Source organism: Aquila chrysaetos, chromosome 12, assembly GCF_900496995.4.
Source record: "Aquila chrysaetos chrysaetos chromosome 12, bAquChr1.4, whole genome shotgun sequence".
Lineage (NCBI taxonomy): Eukaryota > Metazoa > Chordata > Aves > Accipitriformes > Accipitridae > Aquila > Aquila chrysaetos.
In genome coordinates, this window is record NC_044015.1 from 35711224 (window position 1) to 35728119 (window position 16896).

A 16896-nucleotide genomic window follows, 5' to 3' on the forward strand; every position below is an offset into this window, starting at 1 on the left:
TAACTCTCATACATTGCCAAATCTGCTCTCAGTTACACATGGTACAAATCAGTTGAAAATACACTTACTGTGGAAGCCAAATGTGAGTAATTTAGTGAATCTGCAGTAATGTAATACAGAGCAGAGTATGTCCTACAACATAAGTGGTAAAGCTGCAAAATCTATGATACGAAATTCTTTACAAGCATGTAAAAACTAAAAAGTATTTCTTTAAACAAAAATAGTATGTTTATGGACTGTGAAAACCAATTTCAAATCTCAGCATGCTAAAAGGCAACAGTGAGGAACTGATGACTCCTAAAGAAAATACTCAGTATTACCATATGTGCCCACTCTACAGCTCTTGTGATTCCCTAAAGAGATGGAGCGTGTTCATAATGGATATCATCTGTGGGGAAATTTAGCATCCTGTTTCTGCATTACACTCGCAAAGATCATAAGTCTGTATTTCCCTCACTGCCAAAGGCAACAGGAATAAGGGCCTCCTCATAACAACAGGCTAACATGAAAAATCAGTTTCAAAATGGTTTTGCAGTGTGGAATACAGTCAGGTAAAAAAAACAGAGCATCAGCTCATGAAATATGTTCTGCAGGGCCCAACAAAAGCTGAATGAAAATCATATGCAATAGAAGAAAAATGGATTTACAGAAAAAAAAACCCCACAGCCTCACTAGCTTTTGCAGTGTTTTGGAGCCCCCTTCAATAAAACATCCCCCTATTTTATGCTAAGCACTAAGTAAGCATTTCCAGAGAGGCACAGGGGCTTTACTGTCAGAATTTAATGAAAACACAGTTATTCTTCTTACCATTTTTATGATATCTTCTGATGACATATAAACACAAAACAACACTGCTGCGAATAAAACCAGTATTATTAATACATCTGAGCCTACAATTTATCATGAATGTCTTTCACAGTGTATACTTACATGGTTAAGCTACAGATTCTGGCATCAAAGACTGAAGCTGATACCTCAGCAAAGCAGATACCTAGTATTCATTATAGTTACCCCTGATGTATATCAAACTCACACTACTGCATTATCTATGAATTTTATTTGTTTCATATTCCAGTGGCCTGAAAGAAGGCATGATGCAATTGCTGATGGCTCAAAAATAAATAGAGCAAATTGGGGGCGCGGCAGGATGGCCTGGAAGTGAAATAACCATAGACTTCAACAAGGCAAGAGCACAGGTAACTTCAGGACAGGGTATGAAAAAAATCACAGACATTGTAAAGACACAACAATTATTAGAAGCTATTTTATGACCTCACTGCTTGCAGCTGGGCCACTCATTACATGCTGGGCTGCAATGTAATTAGGAAACAGAGTGCACGACCACAACAGTGAATTGCAAAATAAGCTGTGAGAAAGTTTCTGCAAGTCATTATTAAAAAACAACAACAAAAAAGAATTCATACCTAAAGTAATGTGTCTCAAACCTGGCAATTCATGGTCAGTTGCTTATTTAGACACAAAACCATAAATTCTCAAATTCTCACAGTATGCAGAAAAATATGGGAAAGGAGAAAAAAAAAAAGTGTCACGAGATGGTTTTTATTCTTCCAGGAGCAAGAATCTCCCATACTGTACTACAGCTCGGGGTGTTACTTCTTTGGACAACAATTCTGTAGTTTTTGTAGCTACCTTTGATCACTCTTGTTATGTACTCACCCCAGTGTAAAGCACTTATTCTGTCTTCCCCCAAACTTACCACATTAACTTACCATCCCCTTTTGAACGAAAACCATGCAGTCTTATCAACCAATAACAGAGAATTAGCTGTCTAGTCAATTATCCTAAGAGATGGTGAAGCAAAGAAAAATAAACAGAGGAAAACTAATCAACTTACTTCGCTTGTAAAGAAGCCAAAGCATCCGAGAATTTGTTGTTAAGAAATAAATCCAGAGCTGCCATGCACTCATGCAATGCCATGTTGAGGTCTGATGTAGGTGACCTGCCAGAAGAAGAGATAATAAACTCAGCACATCTGTTCCCCTTCTACCAGTCCATACATTTGAAAACTCCTTCAGATCTAGCCTTATTCCCGTGTATAATCTGCTATTCCATTTCTAGTAATTGCAAAAAATGAAAGTGACTTCCACTATGTTTGTGGTTTGTTTGGTTTTTTTTAACTATGCTCTTATCCTGTGACATGTGGAAAGCAATTTAAGTTTTGTACTTTCTGAAAATAAGATAAACTGCATGTACTGTAAATAAGAACCTAGACACGCAGAAGTTACCATGTGGGAACGTGGCAATTTGATGAGCTCAGCTATCAGGAACGCAGAAGCACTGGGTGACAGCACACATCTGACTATGTGTAAGGCTGACAGAGACTACAGGTTAGTGACATTATGATCATGTTGTCACTTTAAGGATGAGACATTGCCAAACTGCATCAGATTATTATATGGACTGCTGCTGGAACACCTGCTTTAGTTCAACTCATGTTCAGTATGGTTCCTAACCAGTAAACCACTACAGACTTGCAGGTGGGTTAAAATTTCACATTGTGCATGCTCCTGGGAACATCACTGTCCCTAAAAAGTGCTACTGCACTCAAACAAAAAAACTGCTGCTGCATCTCAAAGTCAGAAGATTCTCACTGGCTTACTCCAGCTGTACTTTTCTCCTCTACAACATTCAGATGTCAGCTTGACCTGTCACAAGGGTTCTCAGCTGGTCTTTGGGTTACTGGCAACAGGATAATACAGACCAGCTGAAAAAGTTTGGCCCAACTTCATCACCACCAGAACTGCTGGACAAAACAATCCACAAAAGAAACAATAAGGCCTTGCACTAACAAAGTTAAGGTCACCTGGCCAATGTTAGGACAGTTGAAACATCTGCATCTAATGATCAAAGAGCTACACTGCACCAATATGTTATATGCAAGTCCGTACAAAAAAGCTCCCCCAACAAAATACAAATAAATCCTCATCATGTTGCTGACTCTGAACAGCTCTAACTGATATGATCTGTCTTGTGACTTAGAAACAACGTTACTCCCTTAAAAAATGGCACAACACATAGCCTGCTGAAAGGAAACACAGAAAGCAAAGTCCTGGTATCATCTTAAGGAAAAGACAGGAGAGCACAGAACAAACAGATAGCATCAGTAATAACCACTGGCTGCAGCAGTGGTTTGTTTTTGTTATAAGAATAATGACTCAAAGAGAAAAAGAGCATGCTTTATATATATGAAAAACAGGATTATAAATTTGAGAGAAACATTACATGACACTGTTCACAGTGGCTGTGGTCATCACACTTCAGATACACTGCAAATCCTTCTGCACCCAAGAGACTCTCGAAGTGCTTTGCAAACATTGATTAACCAAGTCTTGGCATCCATCTCATACAATATGCAATATCATAGCTGCCTAACTATTCTGAGACTGACTTACCTACTGTAATAATTAAAACTTTGCCAATTATTGTTTACGTTTATCACAATTCTTATCTGCCTTTTTTAATCTGTCTCCCTGAACCAAACAGCATATTTAACACTATATAAAACGTATTCTCATCTGTTTTAAAATATTTAGACTAGTAACATTTTACCTGGGTTGTTTGTTTGTTTGTTTCTTGTCATGCAGAATTACCCCACTCAATACAAATAAACCTTTTCAAAATATTCCTTTGAAACAGAAAGATGACAAAGAAAAAAACACCATTGAAGCTCAAAGCACAATTAAGATATATTAATTACTTGGCATCTTTTCTGGAATAAGAATTATTAACACAGTGCCATGCCACCCCCAGCAGCAGCAAAAATACAAGTTGCACACTTCCCTCATGCTCCAAGGAAACCTGACATTTGATGTAGCTCCCAAGTAAAGGGCTTAAGACCTGAACACAATACACACCTTACAAAAATGCTACAAATCGTCATTCGTTGCTGTTAACAACAGAGAAGAAATACTTTAAACTAGAGAGTGCTAAGCATTTTAGCAAACTGATTAGTCATGCTTCGGTGGGCTACAGATTCTCTCCCGCTTTCAACAGCAAGATCAGAACTGCCTCTAAGCCAAACGGAAAATGCTGTGCGCTGCTACTTACCTTTCTGCTAAGTCTCTTGTGTTTTCTGACATAGTCATTTGTATGCCCGCTCAGCATTTAGGCTCGAGCATCCAGCAGCAGCACTTGGTGCTACTTGACCAGCTCCGAGCGACAGCCACGCCGCGAGCACCGGGCAGGGCAGCGTCTGCCTGCCTGCCTGCCGGCGATGCCGTACTCTCTGATTGGTCCGTATGGATGATAGGATGAGAGTTATGAGCATCGCCAGTTCACTTACAACATCCTACAGAGGAGCGATTTGGAAGCCGGTCCATGGCACACGAAGTTCATGTATCACTGGATACTACTAATGTAGAAGGTGCTGGCAGCTGCCAGCGTATCTTTGATCTACAGGCTTGTCTGAAATTGGCGGCAGCATCAGCTATCTCTCATTCGGTACAAACTAGGCAAAAGTCAAATATCGCTGTCATTACAGATCTGAAACAACAAAAATTACCGCATGCAGCACTGGACCACATCGGAAACCTAGGAACCGGAACGGAGCATCAAATGAGGCCAGCTGACATGCAGGAGAATCGAGGCATTAATTGCTGCAAATGTGAGAAACAGACAGGCCAGAGAGACAAGAAAATAATTCTTCCCAGCAAGGACTCTCCGCAAAACAGGCTTCAATCTACCAGCCAAACTGCTGCTTTTTGTTGGTTCCTGTAACTTTGGGAGCGAGTGAGACTTTATACGTTATTTGTAAAAATCTCTCTTTAACACCATGCAAAATGACACAAGTTGGCATAAACGATTTAATCTGTGGAGTGAGCTCCTCTGCCTGATGTTGCCCAAAATTAAATAGTGTATGCTCCCCAACTACTTTGCTGGCATGTCAGCAGTACTGGTCCTGTACATAAGAAGGGCAGCTACAAGCAGCAAAAGCAGTTACCTCTTCCATTACAACAGCTGGACTATAGCAGCTGATCAGTTATGATCTACTTATATAAGTTAGTTTCTCCAAGAGCATCTAATGTTAAAAATTATATGTGTCTTTTCTCCTATACACTGTCTTATTTGTTACACAAAGTAGTACCACTAATGAAGACATCAACTGCTGAAGGAAGACCCAAAATTGACAAACAAGCAAAGGATAATTTCAGGAAGATACTGTGAAGACATTAAAATATCTGATTAAATCTCTTGCTGTTTTTATGACATCCTGTACAGGAAAAGCCTGTGCTGCATTTGGTATAAAAATTACTGTAATAGATCCACAGGCTGGCCCATTAATGGCTCCATTACATGTTCGTAACAGCACTATGTACCTGGGCCACAGCAGGAGATAAAAGACATTACCTGGTTTTTTCCCCAGTTGGGAATAACTACTGGTTACAACTTAAAATTAACCAGAGTGCTTCCATGGCAGGATCATGAGCTACTCTGAAAAGATTATTCATCGTTTTCACTAGCTGTTTATACAATTTCTAACTGACACTGTCTTTCTCCAAACGGTCTTTAAAGTTCTGTATGATGAAGGCTCTGGCTGTTTCTGCCAAGTTCTTCAAGACTTGAGTTGGCAGGTTTTTATTTGAATACCACTTCTCTGGAAACAATTATACGCTCAGACAACCTTCAGCATGCGCCTCTCTTTCCCCACACGTATCAATGTTTTAACTAAGGAAAACAAATCTAAAAAATTAAGACCTGAAATATTTCCAAATTTAGGCCATTTGCCCTTTGGTTTTAGAAGCTTCTTTCCTTTTTTGCTTTTTGGTGGCAGGTCTTGCAAGGACAGTCATATGGTTCTCAATGTGGTTTTATGATTCATAAAATCATCGTTCTCTGCCCCATGGACCGTGACTGGGGATGCTTCACAAATCGTAATTACCGTATATCCTGTGACTTAAGGTAAGACCTGATCTCCTTACTCCACTGTAGCTCCATTGTCTCCAGACAGAAGCACAACTAATCAGGACATCCTAGGCAATGCCCTTTTTACTTAAACATCAAATCCTTTTTATGCCAACAGCAATATCAAACAAAATAACTATGGAGAAGTAAGCAAAACTAAATTTCTCAATATCCATGAAAAGTAAAGCATTTTCAAAAGTAAAGAATCATGTCTTCCATGGTCAAAAGGAAGGGAAGGCTTTTTTGAGCATGGGAGTTACCATATTTCTGCATAATTTTATTTCACTGCGTGCATGATGTTGACTGGTTTCTTACTATAAGTTTGCAGCTCATATGCTTTAAGATTTCTCATTGGGTTTTATGGATTTCTTCAATAGAAAGGATCTTGAACCTTGTATTCTGCAAAATGCTGAACTACTGACTCATTTGACCTCAAGTAATTATCAGAACTTTGCAAAAAAAGGTAAGTCTGAAGTTTGTGCCTTTATAGTAATGCTTTTAATAGTAATTCAACAGCTCCTTCAGTATTGTGAAACACTGAAAGCAAGTTAAATCAGTCATATCCTAAAATATGGATGCATTTCTCTGCCAAATCTACATTATCTGCATAAGTCAGCTGAGGTAGTGTGCATGGGTAACTTTATCTGGAGGAAGAGAATAAAATAGAGTCAAGCACAACTGAGGCTAAGCCAGTACTTGATGAGAAACCACCATGGAGAAGACCAAATGCTGGTGACTCAGGTTAACTCTCTTCCCTCCGTTATCAGGAGAGTCTTGGAGTGGGGAGCAGTGGAAGCATACCCTGTTTTCCCAAATACAGGCTAGTCCCAAACATGTAAAGCAAGTGAGATGCAAGACCAGAGAAAAGCATCTAATGGAAAGATTATATTCCCATCCCAAAGAAACTTTACAGCAAAATCTCTGTAACCATACTAGAGACCTTCTATCTCAGGGGCTTGAACAGCACCAGTGCAATTGGGGTCAGTAATGACTGACACTGCCTTCATCTTATTCAGGAACATCCACAAAGCTACTCTAGTGAATACCAACCTGGGTTCTGGGTTGATTGCTGCAACAGCTCTACCTGTACTGTACAGCTGGCTTCTGCTCCTGCTGACCCACTGAAACATTTCTTCTGCAACACAACAGAAAGCGTTCATCACCCAGCCTTACTACACGGAAGGCAGGGAGAACACAGCTGTTTATCTTGAAGGGTTACAATTTCAGCTCAAAAGTTTCATGTTAAGTAACTTTGAAGTATTTCCTCTTGATTTAATTTTAGATTTAACAATCTGGACAATATGGTGTTTTGGCCTCCTTTGCTCCCTTTATATCAAGGGCTCTCTGTGTAACATACAGTTTCAATTTTTGCATGGATAATGCTAATCTTATGCTATTAAAGGGCAGCACAGACACTCATAGCACTGCTAGAAAGGAGTGGGTTGCATCAACACATATTTTTGCAGCTTTTTTAAGCTACCTGCATCAATAGTGAATATACCTGGCAGCACATCTTACTACTATGATGGTGGAGGGCTCAGTATGTACAGGGAAACAACAATTAGCATTACTTTATCTTTACAAAGAGATTTAGAGAGGGTTGCTTCTAGCCATGTAGTCAGAAAAAAAAAAAATTCATAAACAACCTCTTTACAGAGTATGAAATGGAACTGAAAAGAGATTAGTCTCACATGCCCAAAGCAGCTTCATTTTCTTGCAAAGAGGAAGGAGTAGTAAAACCATATCAGTCCCTACAAACACTGTGCCACTCAGGCTACCAAAGCTCCTTCAGTGCTAACACTTCAACCACTCACAGATGTGAGGAGCATCCCAAAGCACATTTCTAAGCTCTGCATTTCAGTTCTTAACAAAAAAAAAACATTTAAAGACATCTCCAACATATGAACACAACCTGGCTTGCTGATACACAGGCCACCCTGTGTGGTTAAGTACCGTCACTGACACCAGGGTGTCCTTCCCACTGTGTGTTTTCAAAAATATCACCACTGAATATAGGAATTCTTGCCACGACACCACTTTCTGTTCTCATAATGCTGAATAATCACAGAGATGTTAGGAGATACCAGGATACACCTGGGGTTACTTTCTTTAGCCTTTTCAAGTTTGCCAGCTCATTCCTAAATTGATGACTACTACTTTTCTAAATAGATGACTGCTTTGAGCAACGCTGCATTACAAATGTTGTAAGCCTGAGACTGAAAAAATCTCTACATTCAAAGAAAACAAAAAGCACATCACTTGGGAAGAATTCTTTTCCTCTTTTGCAAACATTTCCAAAACCACACGAGATCAGAAATAATCTCGGATGAACAGCACTCTCATTACCACGAAAAGGACAACCAGTAAGCAGTTCTCACAATAATTTGTTACTATTCAGTTTCCAGACAATACAGAAATTTCTTCATAATTCGAAAGCAAATAAGTTAATGCAAGAAAATTAATTCCACCAGATCCTTTCCTGTTCTATGTGCCAAGCTAGTAATACCTCAGCATTTATCTTTTTGTGTTCTTGAACATGTTTCTGGCCTGTGACTAACGCTCCTCGGTGCTGCAGAAATGCCATTACTTCTAACAACAAAGCAAGTGGAAAGGTTTCAATATTCATGTTCGCCAAATACTCCGCACAGAGACACAACAGTGATGCAATTCTGGAATTCAGGAGGTCTTACTCAGTATTGCAAGTTGTACATAGAGTATGACAGTTTATTTTTGAGGTTAACTCAGCTCTCAAACCACCAAGATGTTGATGCCTCGTCAATGCCTGAGGACTTTTGTTAAAGATACTCAAGCTTTCTGCCCTTCTGTTTCAGTGAAGGCTCACAAAACAAAGGGATGTGGCAAAGCAGACAAGCGAGCAGAACAAAGTCCAGGGAATCGGTAGACTTGTGTTCTCCCCTTGGTTCCACCGCTGTTTAACTTGCGCCACACAGGACCTAGGTTGCATTATGTTCACAGTTCTCATCCTGTATTTGAACAGGCAAACAACACAATAAATTCATTAAGATAGGTTTGCTCAGACAAATAAAAAGTATTGGTGTCATTTTTGCAGCTCCCTTTCCGTGTTGTACTGCCATGACTGCTCACAGAGCACTAAATGCACCGTTGCGGGTGATTATTCCCAGTTAGTAGAAGTGCCTGCATCAAACAGAATGAAAAAAAAAAATATATATATACACAATATAGTCTAGCAAATTATGAATTATCAACCCAAGCGTCCTGGGACTGCACTAACCTATTGGAATGTACAAAGAAAAAATTAGTTCACACGCGGTCAAAATTAAAAGAAAACAAATATATCCAGCATTACAGAAATCTACAGGATTGCTGCAATTAAGAGTAAATTTTCATCATAAACCAGTCTGTATTGATACTTAGCAAGTTTTAACAGCTCTTCTTTTTCAATTTAAATGCTCTACAGTCTTTGTCACTTTGAAGGACAGATGTGACTCCTATCATGCCTTTCTGTTTTTTTAAGAGTCTTAAGGTCTTTAGACAATCTTACAATACCCATTTGCTCTTTTCGCAAAGTCCTCTAACTTCTCACGGTTTTACTGCCTCTGGTCAACCTACACTTCTGACATAGTTACTCTCCATTTTTAAAGGTCTAATCCTGTTCATATGAAAACTAATGAGAAATCAACAAGAGCTGCACTAGAGCATTGTCTTGCAACATGTTGAGCACATTTAGGTACACAGCAAACAAACAAAAAAAGCATTAAGTGAAAAGTAAGCTCACATTTGCCACATTCATGGTAAGAAGCCAGACAAAATCTATGAGATTTGTTTCTGTAAGGACTGCAAGATCAAGGTAGAGGTCTGTATTATTTCCGAAGTAAGATTCAGTGAGAATTCAGGGAGGGATGTTATGCAATTTTCCCTTTTGGTTGGATTCTGCATTACCTAGCAATAATAAAGACTGACTGGTAGGTCACAAAATAGTTACCTATGCATCTTCAGCATTTTGTGAACTCTGGTTGGTACTTTTTTATGCCGACTTACGCTTCACTTCTTTCAGACTTCAGTGTGGTGACAAACATGGAAGGGATGAAATACACATTTTGGCCCAAAAGGCATTTTTCTGCAGTACTTAATTTGAGCTGAAATGTTTCTTGGTTTGGTATTTGGTTTTGTTTGGTTTGTTTTTGTTTTTCTTCCATTAAATCTATGCAAAGCGTTCTCAAAATAAATTACTCTGTAATATGTTTTATTGCAACTTTCTTCACAAAAAATTGTGCTTTTGGTTCAACTCCATTGCTGAACAGTACTTTCGGTTCCCATTTAAAAAAATATACAGGAATGACACAAAATACTTTTAACAAATACGGGATTGTTGCTTTGCCTTTAATCATTGCTTTACATGAAATTTCAGATTATGTCTCCCTGAGAGCTTCCAACAAACTGACTTCATATTTCAGAAGTCATCAGCAAAGCATGCTTCACGCTACCTTGACCAATAACAATGCCACTTTCTCTCCAATTAAATAAAAATTCAAGCAGAGCACTTCAATATGCCTTTATAACTTTCTTGAACCTGCCTATTGAATCAATACTCAAGAACAGAAACAAAGTACTAGTAGCAAGTTTTCTTGGCACTCAGTATTTCTAAAGGCATTTTGAAGAGTTATTCTTAGGCACAATGGCTTCAGGAAGTAGACAGTTACTATTCACTCCATTTCAGAGTGCAAAAACAACTAAGCTAGCTAGCTGAGGATTAAAAAAAAAAAAACAACAAAAAAAGCAAGACTGATTTTGAACTCGGAATCAGAACAGACTGGGATCTTTCTGGCATTTTTTTCCCTTTCTGACAGGAAACATGGACTGGTCAAAATTTAAAAATTTGGATGCAGATGTACTGAGATTTCATCAGTTCAGGATGACAATTTTAGTTAGAGCCAAAGAGAAAGAACAATAAAATTACACGCAAGTTCAGTATTGCATTCTATTTGATTTGCATTCGAGATTCACGCCACTAAGTCAAGTATACCTGAACGACCATCCTAACATCCAAACTCTCTTCTGATAGTTGTTTTTTCCACAAAAGATGACTGAAAGTTTTATTATCAAAGTGAAGACAAAAGCTGAAAATCTGCAAAAAAGGTCAATTTCCATCACTCCTAGTCAAAAAATCTGGCATTTAGTTTTTAGTTCTAACCAGTCCACTAGACCATCGTGTCCTCCAACTATGAGCTAATAACACCAATTTATTCCCAAAATATAACTGAAATCTAAGAAACCACAAGCTGAGCCCTGCAAAAACACTGTCTAGGAACTTAATTGGGGCATTACTTAAGGAGCATTTTAAGTAAAACGTGAACTATAATAAGGCAATAGTAATATTTTTTCCCAAAAACTTGAAAAAATCCTGATACATATGTTTTCAACATTTTGTACTACAGTAACCGAAACATCTGAAGCACTTTACATCCTAGTGCAATGCTACACTGGAATGTGACGGCTGGTTCCAGTAGATGGAGCTACAGAAAGGCAATGAGGACCCAGCCCCAAGTTCTCCAGCAGCTTCAGTAACACAGCCTGACTTTTGGGGACAACCTGCCCAATCTATCAAAATTCAGCAAACTCCTTCCTGCTTCTGAACATTTTTGCAAACATTCTTCTGTACGTTCAAAGCTTTCTGAAGTGCAATGCAGTCACAGTCGCAATCTCTCAGCCTTTGCTGCTACTATTGTCAATGCAAACACAAGACCTGGAAGTTGCTTAACGATGTCATTTAAAATCGTTATTGCAAACATATGGCCCACCTTCCCACCCTACAGAGTAAAAAAAAAATAATAAAAAAAAATGTTGGTCCATTTAAGAGTTATCAAGAGAGAACACGGCAACAAACTGTATAAGGCTATTACAAATGCTAATACACGTGTCATTTTGGATCATTAGCAGGGCTAACAGACTCTGTATCCTACAGGACTTTGCTGCTTTAAGTGCCACAAGACCACCCACCTCCACTCTCTGTAATAACTCTAATGTTAATGTAGAGGCCACCAAAAAATGAGCACTATTGTGTAGCTTATATAATCTGAAATTCAGGAAACGTTTTCCATCATGGTTTCTGCAGATGAATTAAAGTCTCGGGCTGATGTTTGCTGTTTTCAACTTTAAGATATAGGGAAAGCATACAGGCAAAGAGAGAGCAAAACACCACTTCCAACACTTCATGAAGAGCCACGAACAGACCCTTTACCACTCTTCTAAGCAGAGAAATGGTTTGCTGACCTCTCAAACAACCGCACTCTTAGAAGTTTCTACTGCTGCATAGGTTATAAAGCAGATTACTTCAAAAGTCTTATGTCAAACAGGTATTCCACAAACAGGCCTTTTAGCCATGTCTAAAATTTAACACACCGTCATCACTGGGGAAGAATGTTATTTGCACACTGATTCAGCTTTTGAAGGAACAACTCCCTCACATGCACACAATGGAAGTTTATGTATTTTAGGGGCAGTGGGAGTGCACACGTGGAAAGGAGAAAGGAAAGTCATCCACCTGCAGCTTGTTCCTAAGGGTGAGCAAGAAGGCATTGAGTTACAAAGTCATTAACGTCAAAGTTTGGCTGTCGAGGCGTGTTGCAAGCTGGGCAAACAGGAGCTCAAGGAAAAGGACTTGGTCTTCCACGCTCTTCCATCCACAGGCTTCAGAGACACGACACCGCTCTTAAACAACACTTTGAAGACGAAAGTTTATTTGCATGTAACTACTGAAAGACTGCAGCACAGGCACGTAATTAACTTAAGCTAATGCTTTTGTCTAAGGAAAAAAAAAAAAGAAAAAAAAAAAAAGCCCCGAAAGTGCAAAAACCAGTTTCTGCCCCTTCAGTCGCTGCCTGCGGGTCGGTAAGCGGACGCACAGGCGGAGAGAGTCGTTCGCCCAAAGCCGTGCGCGGTTTGGCGGCAGAAGCGGCCGAGGGGCGGCTCGGACCCGGCCCGGGCTGCAGCTCGGACCCGGCCCGGGCTGCAGCGGGGCAGCAGCCGCCCGGGGGTCCCGGCCTCCGTCGGGGCAGGGCCGGCCCCGAGACCGGGGACCGCGGCGGGCTGCGGCGACAGAGGCACCGACTCCCCCCAGCCGGTCGGGAGTAATCCGGAGAGGCACCAAACTCGATTTACAGGCTTCAGACCAAGGCGGGCTGCTTACCCGGGAAACGAGCCGCCCTCACCCCCCTCCGCCGAGGCACCGGCGCCTCCTGCCACCAGACCCTCGGCTTCGGCCGGCACCGGGACGGCTGTTCCCGCCGCCGCCGCCGTCGTCCCCCTCCTCCCACCCGGGACGGAGCGTTCCCAGAGCCTCGGGGGAGGCCGCGCCTGCTGCCAGGGGACACCCCAGCCGGCCCCGCCGGAGGCTGCAGGCGCCGGCTGCGGGCGGGAGAGACCCCGCTGCCCCTCGCGGCCTGAGGTAACGGCCGCGGCCCCCCCCCGTCCCCCCGCCTCAGCCCCGTACCGGGCGTCGCCGCTGCCGCTGCCGGCCGCGCGGGAGTCCATGGAGGCGACGCGAAGGGCGTCCCCGGCTCCAGGAGCTGCGGGAGGGGAGGCCGGAGCCGAGGGCTGGCGGCGCTGCTGTTCCCCGGCGCGGGCGGCAGCCGCAGCCACCTCGCATGGTGTGAAGCGGCGGCAGCGGCGAGCCTCGGCGCATGTTCGGGCAGGGCAGGGCCGGGCCGGGCCGGGCGGAGGGGCCGCCCTCACAGGTGAGCGGCTGCGGCAGCGCCCGCCCCTGGGCGAGGGGGAGCGGGCGCCTTGGCGGCCTCCCGCAGTGCGAGAAACGCCGAGGGGAGGCGGCGGCGCGGGGGCGGCCCGGGGGGGATAATAGCGCAGCATGCGGGCGATGGTCGGGCGCTTCCCTGGGGGAAGACAGTGCAGGTCCGGGGGCCTTTGCCGTGTGGGGTGAAGGGTTAAACCGAAGGGGAGGGAGAGGCCTGCGGTGTGAGCCCAGGCGGGCCCCAGGAACGGCTGAGAGGAAAGCATGCGTTATGAGGGCGGGCGGGAATGAGAGGCGTTAATTCCTCCCGAGAAAAAAAGAGGAGGAAAATATAATTCGTACCGAGTCGAGTGTTGAAGGAGCCTGCACGCTCCACGAGCCTGCTTCCAGGGAAGTGTTTGCCCGGGCGGAGCCCTCTGCCACAAAACACAATGGTCAGTTAATTGTACAGAAGGAGTGACACGCCTCAGCGCTTACGCCTCAAATGTATCAGCTGATGAACAAATTATTCAAAATAAATAAGTACAGAGTTAAAAAAACGGCTAAACCCAGTGAAATTGCTAATAGATACGCAATACTGAAAAATTGTTTCAGTTGGGCCATTCATATATTATTATATCAATCATGCAGCTTCAGGGTTACAAGGGTAACAGATCAGAAGAGAGAAAAGAAAGCAAGTTTGTGGAAGGAAATGAACGGGGGAAAGGCGGCAAAGGTATACACGGCAGAGGGAGTGGCAGGACAAACAGAAGGACTTGGTTGACATAAAGAAACAATGGGCACGTTAATGAGAACAGTGGGCGTATAAGGTTAAAAAAAGAAAGAATTTATTAGCGGAACACTGACAATGTGGTTCGTGATGTGTAGAAGGAGGTAGGCGGCAGGCCCGCCTCACGCTCCAGTGCACGGGATGCAGCTGCTTCGAGAGTGAAGCTAGGACAGAACTGAAGAGAGCACATTTGATCAATTTGAGCATGATTCTTTAGTCTGACAACAGGCAAAAATTCATGATTGTCTTAGCCAAATCAAACATATTAGGTCAATGAGGGATGTTGTAAGGAATGGTGACAAGCACCTTCACAGAGCTATTTTGGTACAGATGCAAAACCACATTTTTCAGCATAAAAATACCTTACATACATTTAATTTTTTGAATTGTGAAGCTCATACATTCCAGCTTACAGCTTTCATAATGAAGAGAGACTTCCCGTGTAGTTCTGCGCTTTAGATACAACCCGTTTTCAACAGCCAGTCACGTTTAACCTAAAGAACATTTTTATTAATAACCACTCCAGATTATACTCTAAATTGCTTTTACAACTTTTAGGAATTCTGTGTTGTAGGGACAAAGTTGAAAAAGCTAAAACAGAAGGACAAATTTGCATCATTAGCTTAACTGCAGTTTGAATTAGTTATTCTCCTCGGCATATTATTGTATGCTCATGAACAGAACATTTGTGCTTTTAATATCTGACAGTAAAATAAATGTAATATTTTAAAATAATTAGATAGCATATTAAGGAAAATTAGAGAATTCAAATCTATGACTGACATTCAACTAGTACTCTTACATAGTTTTCAGGATTCTGCGTCACTGGTTTGAACCTCAACCAAGTTATTTATTCAGTAAAAGTTGTTACTGGCTGTGGGCCCAAAATAGGATTCATACTCCAAACTCCTCAGAACTGTTTGGAACTCAAAGACCCTAGTCTGTATTACTGAAGAGCATTTAAGAATAAGGAGGTATTAACAGAACTTCAGATAAGTATCAAAAAACTTAAAAAAAAAAAAACCAAAAAAAAAAAAAACCACACCAACAAACTACAAGAAGGATTTTACCTAAAAATCCATTGAACCTTTCAAAATCAGTTTTTTCTGTGTAAGTGACCACACCTGTTCATCTTACATCTCAAGAGAGACTGCATTCTGTGGAAAACAATCCTAAAGACCTTTTGGCTTTGAATACAAGAACTTCAATGCTACGTAGCCTGAACAGAATAAATAATGAATCTGTCCACACAGGAAAATCAGTCTGAATAAGTGGATCAGGATGAGTCCTTTTATTGACTTGGGCACTGTCAGATACAAATCCAAGACAGCTGACAGTCTGCAGACAGTGTTACAAGGATCTCTTGCTGGCCAATGCCAGGTGGGACAGACCTCTGAAGTCAAAGGTAAGAATTTCACCCTGTATTATCAGAAAACTAAATCCTCAAGAAAATATCTTGTTCAAACCAGCACTTCTGTCAAATTCTGTTTCCAGTTATTTGTATAATCCTGGAGCGCAACTGGCTGCTCATACTAACAGAGAAAACACCTTGTAACATCTCTCCTACCTATAGGATACACATGAATAAAACGGCATAAAATTCCTTTTACTCTGCACAAGATCGTCTTTCTAAGTTACAGCAGTTACGTAATACACCACCAGACCCATTGTCATTTAGAAAACAGGAAACAGATTAGCATTAAGAAGTGGTTTGTCCAAAATCATTTAATAAATCAGCAAGAGGTAAGTAGAAGCAACATCCCGACCTCTTGAACACACATCCCAACAATGCAGCATTTTTCCCCTCTATCAGCTAGGTACCCAATCGCCTGCTTTAAAAACTAATTTTTTTCTGTTTTCAGTTTAAAATCTAAGGTCCTAGCAGCTTTAAATCTCTCCATTTTAGCACAACAGGAATTCTTTAGTATTCTGAGCGAGGAATGGCAATGCAGCTGGTATTATTTATGTGTTTTTTGTTATTCATGTTTCTTTACACAGATTGTGGATGAAAATGACTTCTCGTTTCAGGATATTACTAACCTAGACTTGATGGCTTGTCACCTGACAAATTAAAAGTTCCTTCCCATCTTTTCTGGATAACAGACACAGGCCAAAATTTACCGTGAAGCTTCCCACAAAAACCCGCAACAAGGGATTCTCATACTCATCTATCAGTCTATAAGCAAAAGAGGAAAATATTTTTACTTTTTTTTTTTTTTTACCTCTCTGACTTTTCTCCACATAAGAAATTCCTTAACATTATGCTGTCTTCCCTCCCTGCATGGGTACTGAGTTATAGTTCTGCAATGAGTGCAGACAGCAGCTTGCTTCATTTTACCCTCAGAGCTCCCTGGAAACAAAAGCTTTCTAGCTGTTTTGGTAGCATGAGAGTCTGACTGGTACTATGAATAGCAGAGATATCATTAGGGCGGAAAGATATGAAGACTGTTTGGTCATTGCACTAAGACTTAGGTGCTAC

The 16896-nt window shown here is 41.4% G+C and overlaps 1 protein-coding gene across 2 annotated transcripts in view; it reads right to left on the reverse strand.

Annotated features, from left to right (window-relative positions):
• TTC39A (tetratricopeptide repeat domain 39A) overlaps positions 1-13619 on the reverse strand; it is a 47495-nt gene extending 33876 nt beyond the window's left edge. Inside the window, exons 1-2 of one of the 2 annotated variants that reach the window (XM_030033935.2) lie at positions 13394-13619; positions 1856-1960 (exon numbers count right to left, since the gene is read on the reverse strand). In XM_030033935.2, the coding sequence (XP_029889795.1) occupies positions 1856-1960; positions 13394-13434 (146 nt within the window). In that variant the 5' untranslated portion in view covers positions 13435-13619. Of the gene's footprint in view, positions 1-1855; positions 1961-4068; positions 4201-13393 lie in introns of those variants that run through there. The other variant, XM_030033936.2, reaches the window with a different exon arrangement.
• Positions 13620-16896: the final 3277 nt, after the last annotated feature.